This window comes from Lichenostomus cassidix, chromosome 4 (genome assembly GCF_008360975.1).
Source record: "Lichenostomus cassidix isolate B80296 chromosome 4, HeHo_3.0, whole genome shotgun sequence".
Taxonomy (NCBI): domain Eukaryota; kingdom Metazoa; phylum Chordata; class Aves; order Passeriformes; family Meliphagidae; genus Lichenostomus; species Lichenostomus cassidix.
The window spans coordinates 55,154,219-55,171,319 of NC_139484.1; the positions used below are offsets into that span (position 1 = coordinate 55,154,219).

The 17,101-nt window shown below is 35.2% G+C and overlaps 1 protein-coding gene across 5 annotated transcripts in view; it reads right to left on the reverse strand.

Moving 5' to 3' along the window:
- Positions 1–17,101, reverse strand: part of SLIT2 (slit guidance ligand 2) — a 260,071-nt gene that overhangs the window by 226,088 nt on the left and 16,882 nt on the right. For all 5 annotated transcript variants that reach the window (XM_085059254.1, XM_085059253.1, XM_085059256.1 and 2 more), the window contains exon 4: positions 14,410–14,481. In XM_085059254.1, coding sequence (XP_084915380.1) covers positions 14,410–14,481 — 72 coding nt within the window. The remainder of the gene's footprint in view (positions 1–14,409; positions 14,482–17,101) is intronic.

Genomic DNA, 17,101 nt, shown 5'->3' on the forward strand with positions numbered 1-17,101 from the left:
ATGGGAATTTGACCTTTACAAAGGGAATATATATAACCTGTCTAAATACACTGATTTTTAAAAGGAAGAACCAGCCCAGGGAAACAGGAATGGAACACACATACCCAGAAGATATATTTCTTATTTATCTTGGTTCCTATGGTATGGCTATTTTCACTTCTAATCTGCTTGGAAATGACTAAATATTTGTTAGTATTTCCATTTTGGAACTATTTATCTTCATAGCCATGGTAATGCATTCACAGAAAGGCATCAGAGCTGCCAAATTCCTTCATTACAATTTGGACCATGGTGTAGAGGCTGGGGTGTTGGCACTTCCATCTCACTGAGCCTGTAACAGCAGACACTCATCATCATCAAGTCATTATCACATTTTCCTTTCATGGCTGTGTTTATTGTAAGAAATTCCCATGTGTTCAAACACTACCTAGGCGTATTTCAGAGTACCGATTCTATATAAAACTTCAGCACAAACAAATATTTCTTTTACTTTCCTTTTACAGTTCATACCTTCTGGAGCAGTCCCTACAGATTCACATCTTCAACATAATGTCCAAGAACAAACCAAAATCATAAAACAGACAAAAAACCACACTTATCACAAGTGTTTTAACCACACCCCCTGCTTCCCACCCTAGGAAAGTTACTAAGTTTCCTTTCAAAACTACAGTTAATTCACACCACATTTTCCTTTTTAAAAAATTTCATATTTGGAAAGTTTTACATAGTGTAATCCTCTCTAAACATTACACAACCTCAAAAGGACTGCTGATAAAAATACACACAGCAGGATATTGTTATTAAGCAAACAAAGCAAAACAAAGCGTCAATTAAAATGTGATTTCTGATTATACAATATTTTCCTCTGGTAAGGAAGAGAAGGCAAATTCAGAACATCTTTTTAATCTTCTTCTGGACCACCCAGCTGAAACATTGAACATAATTCAAGTTGTTTGGATTTTTTTTTAATTGCTGGTTATAGCTTTCTGTGTACAGTGTTTATTCTCCTTTATACATGGAAAAAAATAGACCCTGGGTTTTCCATATCTTGATTTAGAAAGAAAGACATTCCTAGCATACCCAGGGAAATTCATTGACCAAGGCAGCCAAAATGATGGTGACCTTACACTTAAACAGTACAGATACATTGATTATCTTCCATTGGGCACATCAAAACTACTTGCCTTTTTCTGTTTTAAATACTTGCCAAATTTATATGGAACCTGCACTATTTCTGTGCAGAATGAGTTTACACCATTTAAGACTCTTCTGCAACATTCACATTTAGCAAACTAATTGAAAAGTCATCCCAAGTTCAGAAGCCAAAATAAAATACAATGGACAAATACAGTCATACAGACATAATTAAGAAGTGCAAGTGAACAAAACACATTAATAACAGCAGACTTTCTTGCAAAACAATCCCACCCAGAGCTAATCATGCAAAAAAGGAGGCTCTGAACACTGTAACAGGAATGTGAAAACAGAACAGTTTAAGTTCTGTTTTCAACAAAGCACACAGTTAAAAAGCTTTCTATTTCTAAGAAGCTATAAACTGAAACAATAGCATCACATTCTTATTCAATAGAAGATTTTAACTTTCAAATTTACATCTCTAATTCATCAAATAATGATGCAACATTTAACAGGTACAGAGAATATTTTTCTTAACTACTTTCTTTTGGAGAAGCTCAAAGAAATCTTTTCAAGACAGACAACTCCACATTTATTGGCATTTTCTCTTTCACTGCTTCTCAAAGATTGGGATTTCTTTTTAGTTCTTTGGGAGCTTGTTGTTTTGGTCTTAAAATGTTATTATATTAAACAATAATACTGAAGGCCCAAAGAATTACCAGTGCTAGTGCATTTGCAGAGCCACACATCACAAACTAAGGCCTTGCTGTATGCATGAAAGGCAGAGTTGTGAACACTCAGATTTCTGTTCCATGGAATACACAAAACTGTGTAGTTATGCTAATAGTGCTCTACTTCAGGAAACAGACCTTGAAGTCTTTTACACCAACAGGAACAAAACTATGAGTTTTTAATACAAAATTTTTTCTAATTTTCATTCAACATCCAACAGTTCTTATGTACATTAATCCAAATTTGTCTAGAGTAAGCATGTGAAATAATACATTCTTCTACCAGCACTGAAAGGCTCTCTAGGCTCAATCCTAAACTACAAACTATTATGGTAATCTACACCTCTTGTAAGACAAAGTCTTCCCTGGACAAAAAGACATATCCCAAGTATTTATGACTTTCAGTTAAATGATAGCTTTTTCATGTTTCATCATTTTCTCCCTACTACCAACTCACTGTCTAGGGTCTATCTAGGCATGAGAAGCACTGCTGGCCAGCAGTGTTGGCTCCATCCAACTCCTTTTCACCATCCTGGTCAAATGCACTGCATGGAACACAACAGTGCAAGCTGTCATTCATATTGCAAGAAAGAATTAGGCTCCTTTCCCCACTTGGCACCTTAGTGGATAAAATCATGATGAAGAGAGCTTGTAACAGAATGACCAGTGAACAAAATAAATTACACAAAAAGCTTTGATTTTCAGCTGCTACAGAGAAAATCCAAGAACTCTGTTACTCCTAAAAGTTTAATCTTGTGAGTTTATTATTCCACAAACTGTCCAGTTCAATTTCTTTAACAAGAATTTGTGTATCTGGGGGTATCATTATTATTTTTACTTCAATGTTGAACACACACCAAATGATCATTCTTAGGTCACCCATCTCAAAAACTTGTAACTCCCTGCAGGAATTTTTTCTTCACCAATCAACTTCCTAATTCAGCTACACTTTTCCCAGTTTTGTTCTTTATTCCTTCCAATATAGATACAGACATGATACTGCTGTTATTTTGCTATTCCACTCATATAAATAAGGCTAACAGCATATACTAATTTTAAAGCCTTCCCTACAAATCAAATCCATTTCCATTTTCATTCGACTGAGGAAAAATACACAATAGTTTTTGCAACCTGATTTACAAGTGCAGAAAAAACCCTCAGTTTAGCCAAAATATCAGTGAAATATTTTTTATGTTGCAAAAAAAAATGGAAAAAATATTCATTTGAAGTGAACATCCCATAACATGCAAAGCAAAGCAAACTGCATCACCATCAGTTTTGCAAAACTCCATAACATAGAAATATTTTCTTTTCCATTTCCTGCAGTGCCTTTGATATGTACACACGAAATGGGATGATCTTATTGTTCCATGCTGCACACTTACATTTATTACCATTAAGTTTCTCACAATAGCTTTTTCCCCAGTGATCACAATCTTTTAGTTTGCTCTATTTTGTATTTCTCACATTCTCCAGTCTATACTCCCAGAAGAAACAATTCCAGCATACATTTTTTTTTAGTTTTTAATCCCTTAGTATTATTTCCTATACCAAAATTTACTGGTGTGCAGTTTACATAGTTCAGATCAGCAATCAATAAACTACAAAACAATGGACCGAATAAATATTTTGACTTAGTATCTAAACTTTCAGTAATATGTGGCACAACTGGCCATGCCCCAATAGCTTTGAACAGAGCATATAGTTTTATATGCAAGACTTCAAAGGTGATGGTACACTGCATGCTGCAAAACTGCATGTCTTAATATGTCATTCTAGTTGAACAAATTGTATTGACAGTTGTCTTTATTTTAGATCTTAAAACAGTTTTACATTTTTCTTATTACTTTCTAGTCTAAGACTTACAACACGATGAAAGATTCTCTTCTTTTACACAGATAGAGCCAATGCTATCAGCCAGAGCAGTGAAAATGACCTGCCTGCAATTAGACCCTCAAATCCGAATGCATGTGGCTACCCTCACTGGGAACCCAGGAAGAGCAACGTTGTTATGATTTTTTTAATAGATGAAATTTAATTTTCTAAACTTACATACAAAACTAAAATTTTGCCATGAGACACCTCTGTACTCTGTGCCAAATGAGCAGTTTGGCTTCTGCACCTCTGACATGAACACTGTACTGAAGATCAAGCAGCAAAGCACACCTCTACATATTTGGTAGGCTCTCTACAAAAGTTCTGGTTTTTAATTTTTACAAATGACTCTGACATAAAAAATTACAGCTTTTTGAGTGGTATTTTTATTGTGTTGTAGGCATGTAAGTGATGAGAAAGTACTGTTGCTATAACAAGTCATGGCATAGGAGAGTTACACGAAAGTATTTCCTCTATTGAATTTACACACATTACTAAAATCTAGAAGAGAATTAAGCTTCTTGCCTTTTACAAAGAAGGCACAATTCAAAAAGAATGCACAATTCATAAAGAACACAGTGAGTATGACAGAATCAATTAATCATTGACTAGATTTAACATTTTTGCAGAATTAGTAAGGACCAGATAGGAATTTTCTCAAGTCTCAGAAATGATCACTGCTTTCATGCAGTATGCATGTGTCAGTGGCATTTTTTAGTTCATCCAAATAACTTTCTTTAGTTCTGTTAAACTTTTCAAATTCTTTTCTCCCTCTTTTACATGCACATTTATATTCTTTTCTCTTTAAAAAGCCTTCCATAACTTTACATTCAGAGAAGCCACTACTACAAATCCACCTTTATCACATGAGCTGTTATCCTATCTTCATTGCAACCTTTCCCTGTGGGCCTCATCAAACTCAACATGCAACCTTTGCAGTTTCAGGGTCAATCAACTATCTAAATCCCTGCCAGCTATCCACCACTCCTACAAAAAGCCACAGAAAGGGGAAAAAAAAAGAAAAAAAAAGTTGATGTTTCTTCTGTATTAAAGTACTATATGCACTGAGCAGCTGCCACCAAACCTCTCTTTGTACACACTACCTTAAAAAGTACAAGCAGCCCTTCCTTACAGCTGTATGGATTACACATCCATAGCAAAAATAAAAATGGCATTGAGCTGTCTGGACAGAAGGAGAAATGAAAAGAGGCAAGGATTTTTGTCTCTTGTACATATTACCTTGCAAATCCTCAAGGAGTGCTTAACTGAAAGAATCAACCCCCCCAGTTCAGCCCCTCGTTTCTTCCCCCTAAAGACTAAGGGCCCAGGAAAGAAGCCTTCAGAGTGTGGTCCTTTAAACACCCTTGAGCCAGGGAGAGCCTGCACCTGGGCTTGGCTGTAAAGATGAAAAGAGCTCTGCAAGTCCCAGCTTTAGTCCCCATGAGGTGGGTCTGAACAGCCATTAGCAGAGCAGGCCTCTCAAGTGTCTGAGGGAGAGAATAAACTCTGCTCAGCATTCATAAGCAGCCTTTCCCACATAAAACCACCAGCCCTGGCTCCAATACCCTTACAGCAGCTACAGGCATCAGGACAACAGTCTCAGTTCATCACTGCAGCCCTGGCTTCAGTTCTCCACAACCAAGTGTTGCACTTTATATACTGGCACTTCCCTTACCGTAATGAGAGTCCTTTTAATTGGCACTTAGATGATTTATGTGACCTGCCCACCAGGACTCAGAGTCCCACACAGTTCAATGTAGTTTCAGCTGAAGTTTACTGGTCTGTGTGTAGAAAGTGTAGCCTAAGTCTTCCTACACACATTACTCATCCTAATCACTCAGCAGCACAGCAATCCTACAGGACTGTGAAGAGAGCAAGCTAAGCACAGTGCAGGGTAAGCCTTTTTTATCTATCCTAATGCTCCTTGATCCAATATGTCAATTAAGAAATAGATATTGCAGAATTATTTTTCAATTAAAAACACTGAAAAAAGGACTGAAATTGCAATACACTGCTTTAACTATAAATAGTCAGATATTTCAGATGAAAGAAAATGCAAGTCTCTGAATATTGAATTTCAACTTAATAAATATATTCAGAGAAGTTTGAAAAATATTAAGATCCCACTGGCAGATAGAAGTCTCATTGCAGCTGTAATATTTCATCAAGTGTTAGATGGTTTATGTCAGTTGAGTGAAAGAAAAAGGGACTTTTACTGTATCAGCAGATTCCATCTGCATTTTCCAACTCAGTTATTGGCATGTGAGAAGGATATGATCATCAGGAAAAACAAAAAGTATACAATTAAATTTGTGGATCATCAATAATTTACTTAAGTTATGCTGACCTTCTCATTATTAATGTCTTAACATGCTTTAAAATTGTGGGGTTTATTCCCTAAGCAAAGACCAAATAACAAACAAACAACCCAAAAAACAATCTCTAAACCTATCTGCAATTCCAATTTTCACTACAGTGTGTTTATAAAAACACATTGGTTGAAAAGCATCTGCTCTTTAACAAAGAGCATTTCATCTAGCATAAGATCTAGGATAAAAAAAAAACTATTCAAACACACTTTCTAGGGCAACATTACTGCAGAAAGCATTTGTAGATCAACATTACAACAAAAAGCATTATGAAGGACCCAGAGTAAATTAAACCTTGTAGATAGCCTTGACTTTCTTTGATACAATGAAACATATGGAAGTAGCTCTGTGCTGGGTAAAGTGGATAAGCAATTTTGCAGTAATGCTGTTTCCCTTCCCAATTTCCTATTCTTTTTGAAGAATTCAGACCATAGCTACTGCCACCAAAACACTGTATGTTGTCACAAACTTCCTTTTTGTTTTTTCATATAAAAGCTTGTATATCATTATCAAGAACATATAGACAAATCTGGCAAAACCACAATTTTTTTTCAACTACAATAATTTTTTGTTGATAAATTTCATATATATATAAAAGTAATTTTCTAAGAAAAACCTATCCTCTTTGTAAGAATGTACACTTTGGGAAATATTTTAAAAGGAAAAATAGATGTGTTTAAATGCTGTGTGAGTAACTTTAAAGAAGCTTTAAAACAAATTCAATGCATTTGAAATGCTATATAAATCAACATTCAGGATGAAGGGTCAACAGGGGTTAAACTGTCTGTCCTTCTTGATTGCATTCATAAATGTCTTTTCTAGCTGTACTTATAGAAGCAACTGCAGCATAACTTGGATATTAAAACCTCCAAGGAAACCAACAATAAAAGCTGCTAAGAATTTCACAAGGGTTTTTTTTTTTTCCTTAGGTGTTAATTAAATGATCATTTAACACTGAAATGTAAACACAACATTTTCATCTACTGACAGCATAGCCTATTATAAATCCAGGGCAATAAACGTCCTAGTGTTAATACTCTGAACCAAGTTCCCACAACACACTAAGATGCCTTGTCGTGTCTAAGGTTAAGCATCTAGACACAAAACAAAGATTGTGCCTACTCGACTTCCAGTTCAATTTTCCCATCGCCCAGTGACCTAGGTAACACTTTGAGCAATAAAGAATAAATTTAATTTCTCCAGCATTTTGTGAGGATTAGGAACAATTGTTGGCCTGCAATGACTTTTTATCCTTGGATTCTTTCTCCTCCAGAGCATTCCCCCAGTTCTAAAAGAAAATTCTGATGGTTTAAGACACAGAACAAACAGAACTTTAAATTAGGCTTTTTTCAATCAATTGGAACTGTTGGAGGGGAAGCAATCAACTTTTCTTTGGACTTTTCTCAGCTATTCAGTTACTTTAGGCTTTAATCTTCCACTTGCACAATTATCTTAGTTCACAAGATGATTATTTATGCTTGGGGTCAAAGTACCAAAACCACAATAGCTAAAGGAGACCTCTCAATTACTCTGCATACCACCACACTATTTTAATAGAGTTATGCCTTGGGTAATTAATCTGATTCATGCTTTCAAATTAGACATATTTAAATGCCAGCAACTAATAGCATAAAAAAATTTAAATGACACAGATATTTGTGTTGGTTGAGAATTATTGCCATAAGTCTTTTTTTTTTTTTGTTTTCCTTGGTATTTAACATAATTTCCCAGTTAAGGTTAAAAGTGACTGAAATGTATCGGAGTGTTTGCTGTAATGAAAAAAAAAAGTCACTAGGTATAAGCATCACACAATCATAAAATATTCTGAGCTGAGAAGGACCCACAAGGATCCAAGTCCAACTCCTGGATATGCTAATAGATGCCTTTTGCTGAAATTAGTCAACTACATCACTCATTAATGCAGTTTACATAAAGAGTTAGTGGTCTTTCCAGATCAGAATTAGTTTACAGCCCCAACAGTCCATCCAATCAGCCATTTCATCCCAGAGAAAAAGAAATGTCGCTCGTAAAATATCAAAAAAAAGTGGTTTTATAACTAAAGAAAAAAGGGCAAATTCAACCACAATTCAAAGACAGCTTCCAATTATCTCAAAAGTAAACAAACTAAAAATCCATACCAAGAGCATAATTTTGCAATAAAACTGTTTGTTTCCTATTTTAAAAATTTCATACTATTATTGATACTGTTATCCAGTAACAATATTTCACCTTATTTCTGTATATTTGGTTCACCTTTTTTTTCCTGCACAGCACCATAGCAGGTGAAGTAGAAATACAAAAGAAAGCATAGCTCAGGAAAGGCCTATAGATTAAGAGATTCTGTAACAAAGGGCAGGAAGAGTAACATAGTGAAGTTAGAAGTCCAGTAATTACACAGTGACAACACATTTTACTTTTTTTTTTCTGACTACATTTCAAAAGTTCATTCTGGTTCTACCAACATTTCCACTCAGCTGAATGTAAGGCTGAATGCTTGCTGTTGCTAGGATATAGCTACTGCAAGTTGTACACCAAATGCATATATGCAATATTTGCTCCTTTGCTCAAAAAAATCAATTACCGTCTGAATTGTACGCATTTTTGCAGCACTTCCAAAAATCCCTCAAATTACATCTTGCCATATCAGTAAGGCTTATGTCTGAACTAATGCTACAGTGTTTCTTTTTTTGTTTGTTTTGTTCAGTATTTTGTGATGACAGAGTTTTCAATTTTGAAACATTATAGCAGAGAATGAAAGCTCAAGGTAGAAACGGCAGAAAAAAGAGGTGGTAGGACCAGAAAAAAGAGGCACATTGAAGTAAAATTGCATAAAGTATTGGAGCTCCCAATGTCTCTACATTAAAAACAAGCAGGTAACAGAAGTAACAGTCTTTATAATGTCTCACAGAAGTTTATCTCCCTAGGTCTTCCATACCAGAAATGAATGCCAGAGAAAAGATATTACAAACCTGGCAGAGAGGTAACATGTTTGTAGTTACTTTGGTTTATTCTCACACATAGTGAATCTTAACAAGCATATTTTAATACACAATTTTTTTCTTTTTTAGATAGGCCTGTCTGTCTACAGGTTGGGATTATAGCAAAAATAAACTCACAGAACTGTAATTGGCTGTGGCCATGCAGCATAAGAGGTCCTATTCACCCCGAAAACATTCCATACTCAGGCAATAAAGCCTCTTGTTAGCAAAAATGCACTAGTGTAGCAAATCAGTAAATGTGCTTCCACACTGCAAAAAAGATTAGTAATTACTCATATACTAAAGACTTCTTTTTAATTACCGGCTTACAATACCACAAAGAACTGTATACTCATTTATATCTATACTAATATGCAGTATCTCTTCATTAAATAATTTTTAAATATAGTTATGTTCTAAGAACTTTACTCACAGATCAAGGGTGATGCTAACAAAATAATGATAGTATTTAAAAACTAACTAGCAGTAGAATTGCTACATTCTTGCCAACTAAACTTAATTGTCTAGATAAAACAATTCAAATGTTCTTGTACTTGAACTAAGCAATTGTGGTAAAAAAAATACAAGTCAAAACACAATCCAGCTTAATACAATGTAGGGAAGACTTATTTGTTTCCATTCAGCTCTAAAATGATAAGATTTAATTCTATCACATAAAAAAATGGAGCGGTCTTGTGTGTATGCTGGTAGAATAGACCATAACAAATCATAAAAACTCAAGTGACTAAGATACCTCAACACACTATCCTGGGGAGGATATAGCAACAAGGTAGCTTCATAATTCATGTTCAAATAAATCTCTGTTAAACTGTTGTCCATCCAGCCTATGTCTGGAATAATGTGGAGCACACTGTACTGTTACTGCAGCACGTACACCAGTGGAAACCAACCCACTGCACTTACCTGACAGCAGTTCTGTTAACAATCTACTTTCAAAAGCAGAAAAATTCTTCAGTATTGCCTTTTGTAAAAGGGAAACTCATTTTTGCTCCTCATTGGATTTAACACCCAGAGCAGGTGTTTGCAGTTGGAATATTTCAGAGGCTTTGAGATAAGGAGCATTTTTCCAATGAGTGATTCCTTTATTGAGCTGTTAAGATGGATTCAGACTGAAGGTAAGTGTCTTTTCTACAAAATTATGACCAGAGTCTCACTTACCATGATTACTATTAAAAGGAATATGACAAAAGCATAAATTACACCTTAACAATAGGTTAAGACATAACTTATGTAACAATAGGTTAGTCCTATGTATTTATGTAACAATAGATTAGTCCAGCACTTAAAAATATTTAAAAGTCCTTGTTCTAGCATCTTACATGCATGATCTTATTACCTTTTTTCCCTTCCTATCTGATGTGATTTGTTTTGCCTTTTTTTTTTTTTTTTTTCTTTTTTCCCTCTCGGCAAAGGTGAAAGCAAAGCCCAGCTCAGCAAGTGATGCACAGAGCACCTCGAGCACCGCACAAGTTCCCCGCGCCGGAGCGGAGCAGCCAGGCTGAGCTGGCGGCCGGGATGAGTAATGATGTCGGTGCGGCCGGACAACGGTAACCCTGGCAACTGCAACCTGCAATTCCTGCCCAGCCATTGTGCGATTTATTGTGGCAGGGGCCAAAGAGGCCAAGAGTAAAATGAAGCAGAGAACTATGGTGTCTGACACATCTAGTACCACACACTTTAATCATAGCTGGCAGAAATTAATTCAGGAGGAATTTTTGCAAGGGCCCCCCATACAGCATTTGTTGTTGTTGCTGCTGCTGCTGTTCTGGCCTAAGACAATTTTTTAAGGTTGGGGTTTTTTTTCCCTGTAATTATTTGCTGTTAGGAATTTTTTTAGTGACTAACAGACATCTCAAAAGTGATGTTTGTTAATCAGACATTAAGTGTTGGGGTTTTTTCCCTTTAGAGGAGAAACATTCACAGTGTGCACCTTCAAATACACACATTAGAAGAACAACGTGTATCAGACCACATTCACTACAAAGTTTGATTTTTGTTTGTTTTTTTCTTTACAAAGCCAACATTGCCTAACCTATACGACAGATACTACTCAGTAAGGAAACTTAACCACATTCCAAGCACGAGAAATGTAAATCAAAAGGGACAAGCTTTGTGCATGTAATTCAATAACCTTTACATGCCACTGATTAATAAAGGTATCTTTTAAAACTGATTTTTCAAACAGCTTGGGTCCAGCACTCAGTATCCTGCAGCAAACAGCAATCAATGAACTGTGATCTAACCAGCCAAAGTAAGCAGTCAAAATCTATTTGCCTCAGATAAGCACTCACTAGGCTGTAGTAGTTCTCTGTGCTAAGGTACCATCCTTGACTCCACTAAACTTAGTGTGAGTGGGCACACAGGTCACCACAGAATCCATCTCCTCCTTGCAGGAATACTACTTGTTGAGCAATAATTTAATTTATTATCCCAGGGGATTTACAACAGCACCTTTATTTTAATGGTATCGCACCAAAACAGAGAGGTTCATGTACATTGTGCTTTGAGAGATTGCTTGCAAGGTAAGATTAATATACCAAACAGCATTCTTCATTCTATTTTTAGCATTAACTACTTCCTACTTAAATATTTATGTCAAAACACCTTTGCAGAGAGCTCTTAATGAGAAAATGAGCTTCTGTTTTGACTAAAATTACCCATTTTAACTAGCTCCAGGAGATTTCTTGGAAGACTGCTAAACTGGAAAGAAAGTAGCCTGAAAAATAATTTAACTACCTTTGAAATTAAGTGTCTTTAGACACAGAAAATAATGCACTGTCTCTTTTAAATTCTCAACCTATTGCTTTCCTTTACTTACACTTCCCATCTGTCAACAAGTGCTTGTAATTTTATTACACTGTCCTGTAGTTTATGCAGAGTTGGTATTATTTTACAGAGTTCTGTTAATGGACTGGATAAATGGTAATGCTATTTAAACTAGTCTCCTGCTCCAGCAAACACAGCTGCAACTGTACTACTATTTCTAGGCAAACATCTTGACCTGAACACGCAGTGCTCTCTCAACCCGTCCAAAGAGAAATTGGAGCAGACAGCAAAGGGAAAGCATAGCCGGCCGCTGGCGGCAACCAACTGTGTCGAATCATAATTCATATACAGTCTAACCTCTTTCTTTTATATTGCATTTAGCCTACACAACAAGCATATGTGCTTCTTCACCTGGCATCTCATTTACAGCCAGGGGTCAAATGGTAATTATTATTCACAGAAGCTCAATAGTATGTTGAAACCTTGCAGTACACACATTGCTTGATTAGCTGTTAAATGCCAAAAATAAATACTAAACCAAAAGCAAAATATAGATATTATTGATCATGTTTAGAGAATGTTAATTCTCCTTAGAAAAATATTTATTTGGATGTAAATACATCTAAGCATATACAATGATACAACAAATCACTTTATACTCCTCAAAGGGAACAAGCTGTAGCTTGTTATATTATCTGAAAACTGACCACAAACATTTAACTAACATCACTGCCTTTGTTGGCCTGACATTTTTTTAATTACAAATTTAGCGCTAAGCAGCTGTATATTTTTACTATCATTCATATTGTCTTTTAAACATGAATACATTATAACCAGACATTCACTTTCATGGTCTGATCAACAATAACCCTTAGGCAGAGGAAATTTAATACTGTGAAGCCAGTGATCTCTTACTTTCTCCATATATGCTATGAGCAGTTGTGTGCTTTATGTCAAAGGACATTATAGATTTAAGACTAGCATCTATCAAATACACAATTCTGAAATAAATATATTCAAATATGATTTGCTTGAAGTGTGTATCCATTTTTTGCCTGCAATTTATGGCTCATTTCTATTTTATATGAATCTAGGTAGCAACCATTATACTATAGGTGAAATAATAAAATTATCATAAATCCCACTCATTTCCTTCCCGACAGAAGTAATGTCTTTACCACAGCTGATGGAAATTATAAGAGACTCAATTGCTGATCTATAGTACCACATTTGAATATATTATAATATTATAGCAGAGCAAAATATTTTTGTTTGTCAGGATAAAAGCCTTCAGCAGTTTTCTGGCCCAATCATTTAACAATTCATTACACCTACAGGAAAGTTCTGGAAACAAAGTATACATCCAAAGAAAAAGCACGAAACAAAATACACAAAGCTAAATGTTTACGATAATAAGAGTAATTTTCAATTTCCCATTGCATATTGCTATAAGAAGTGAGAAAAGAACTATTATTTTACAATAGTAAAGTAAAATCAACACCTAAAAGTAGAAGCTTCAGTATCAAATTTATTCTCAAAGATAATTCCATATACTAAAGTGAAAACAAGAGGAATCCAGCTTTCCTCCACCTTCACTTTTATTTTTCCAAGCACACAGGTGATGAAACCCAATATTAATCACCAATTTCAACAGCAGAAATCTCACCTGGAGTCTAATGAAATGTATCAAACACATATTTAATTAAAACAGGCTGAATTGGTACAACCTTTCCAACGCCTACTTCAACGTGTCATGTTTTATCCCTTCCACAGCACATACTGTAACTTAAATGTACCTTAAAATTTATTTTGTTTGTATTAACCAGAATCTAAACTTTATTCCACATTTCAACTGCAACAGAATTAAGTAGCCTCTTAGAAAGGACAACGGGTTGAAACATTTATTTTCAAATATTGCCAAGAGTTAAAGCATTATCAAACCAAGTAATACAGTCAAAACAAAAACTCATTACTCAGTTTGTTGTCATTATTATTTAAGATAAAGCATTTTATAGCTTCTTCCCAGAGATTGAGTTATTACCTTTGGTGTCTCTGTGAAGGGACACAGGAGAGACATCTCTACAGACCTAGCATTTGCCAATGCTGTAATTTTTTCTGGCTAAGTGTGTACACCCACAAAAGTAGACCATCACAAAACCAAAGTGCTTTTACAGTGGTGCATCTCTGGGTAAGAATCTCCACAGGCATTTTTTATTTAACATAGAAACAATTAAAAAACCCAAACAAACCACCAAACACGAGAAAAGGAAGGTCAAACTATTCTTCCAGCAAAACTTCCTTCCAGAAGTGGGAATCAATGGCAATACTCTCATACCATCTGACTTAGATGTAAAATAAAAATTTTAAAAAATCTTACAAAGCAGTCAAAGAAAGCACTCTGCTTAAACACCACCAATATTCTAAGACACATTTTAGCCCTGTTTGAGGCAAAAGACAAAAAACCTAATGCAACACACAGTAACAGATCAAATCCGAATTTTCCCAAATAATAGTTATTGGGCCATGCCTACTTACAGCCTGTATAACTTCGGCGTCCCCAGAAAAAGCAGCTCAGAAAGCAACTGGAGGTTATTTCTGTTTAGGCGCCTTTGGAAAGAAAAAGAAAAAGTTGTGTTAAATTACAAATGCTACAGCAATGCAATGCAACCACTTTGAGTTGGAATCCCAGTGCTGTAACAAGCTAATTTTAAAGACCAGAAAGGTCCATTAGCGGAGACATGGTCCAGTAGTAAATTTACCATGGACTAATTACATTTTCTGGTTTCCCTCAACAGACCATATTACCTATTTTATGAAAGATTTTGAATCTCTGCAGTATGAACCAATCACTAAGTCAGGACTCCACCCTGCATAAAAAACATGAAAGCTAAAAATACAAAATCAGCAGTGTAAATTCAATTCCCCACCAACTCTATGTTCCTCTTAGTATAATGAAGCAGATAGACATTTTGTGACCATGAAGAGGTTCAAGGAGCATGTATCAACTGTATACACTTTCTATAACAAGATAATATGTCTAAAGATCCAATAACCTATTTATATAAATTTAAAAAGCAAAGGAAGCTGTTACAGAAACCCTGATCAAATACAAGTCAAAAAACCCCAAGGAATCACAGCTTATATTTGGCATTGCAGGGAGTTTTTTCCTGCAGTTTTTTTCTCTTTAACTGTAAAGATAGAAACTTTGAGGAAGCTAAATTAAAAAAAAAAAATAGAACACTATCAGCTGTACATAAGTCAGCGTACCAAAGGAAAAGTGCAACTGAAACCTGGAAGGTGCCCGTTTTTCTGTGAAGATTCTCCCTGAGCATGCTGACCAGGGCCACAGCTGCTCAGACTGAGGTGACAAGATCAAAGCCCACTGTATTACACCCATAGACAACAGAACAACCACGAGCCAAGGCAAATATATTCTATCTTTATGATCTTTTCTTAACATACAATGCAGATTATTCTTTCTACTGTGTGTAAATAACAGCCCTGGAGTGTACAGTCATCGCAGTCAAGAAGTCAGACTCAAAACATGTTTTTGGTTGTTTTTAAGCAATGCACCACATGTGCCACCTGCCATTCAAGCGAAGCAACCTACTAGAAAAAACTGTTTTGTCCCATAGAATTTATCACAACTCACTGTTAGCAATGCACAAGCCTCATCAATACAATAATTCAGGGCACTTGTGAAAACCAGACAGCATGGGACTATCTGATCTATATATAAATTGTTACAGTGGTTACACTACGTACATCAATAAACTGCTATCAAGACATTCCACAAGGTGAAAAATAAGTAGTGAGCATCAGTTTTGCAAAATTAAGTTTTAGAATTTTGTAAAGGCCCAGATTTTTCCTGTTTCTTAGTCTTAGGGCTGAATTTAAATAATTAAGCCTATTTAGCCTCCCAGAGATAATTTTTGTAAGCCTTGTTCCATATAAAGGTCTTTTCAGTTTAAAGGTTTTTCCAGAAATTCCCGTGTAGATACATACAGACATTCAAAATCCAATTTTACATAGTTCCATGGTTTAGTTCACTTAAGTTATTGCTCCCTTAAAGCTCGATGTGACTACTTATGAGTGAAATAACCTGAGAAATATTTTTGTGCACATAGAGGTTTGCTACCACATTTCAAGTCATAAGAAAGCAGTCAGCTTTTTGAGTTCTAGATATCCATAATTCTCCAGTCTTAAGACTGTCAGATTCCCTTGTGTTAGTCAAGCACCAGAAATCCTGATTTCTCCGAGCAGAAGAAATCTAAATCACACATTTAGAGATTAAAAGAAAATTTAGAGTGAAAAAAAACAAAAAAGCAAAGACTGCACTACTGGGGTAAGAGAGATGAGTGACAATGCATTTTAATAACTGGGAAAAAATGCTTAATCCAGCACAAAAAAAAAAAAATCTGTATTGTGATCTCGCAAGTCACACTTCCAAATTAGTAGAAGAAAAATTTCCCACATAAAAAAGAAAGGCAGAGCTCTGAATAAGTTAATGACTAGTTGAAGACTTCTGATTTGAACCTCTGATTTTTTGAGAAGAAAACAATACCTACATAAAAACAAGAAAGTGATATACTTTACTGTTGCTGTATCTACTGCATTTTCAAAATAAGATTAATTTTAAAATAGACATTTTGTGACCTGCAGTAAATGTATGTATAAAAGCATATGCCAAGACCACAGAACTGAAGTAGAACACAATTGTTTCAAACTGTTATATTTACAATCCAAAGAGATCTTGAAAATGAAAAAAATGAACAAATGATTAAGTAAAAAAAGAAATAAAATTCATTCACTGCTTCTCCTTTACAATACTTCAGAAAGATACTTCAGTCACTCTTTACATCTAACAAGTTATAGCAGATGCTTTTAAAAGAGCAAATCTGCCAAGTTTTCCATATGGAGATTTTATGAACTATACTTCACTGAAATACATTTTTCAAGGCTGCAGTAAGTAGCTCCATCTAAAAAAATGCTATGAAAACATACATGAATGGGAAAAATAATGCAGAGCAAGTCTGAAACATAGCCTAGTATCAGAGAACACATCAATTTTCTGTTCAACAGTCACCAGAAAGAGTTTCTAATCTTTGGAAAGAGCCATACAAGGACTCCAAAAAAACATATAATTACTATTTAAAATGGTTCACTATTTTACATGGTTCTCCAATAGCTCCACTTTTGCAAGTGACCTGATGTTTAATTTTGGCTC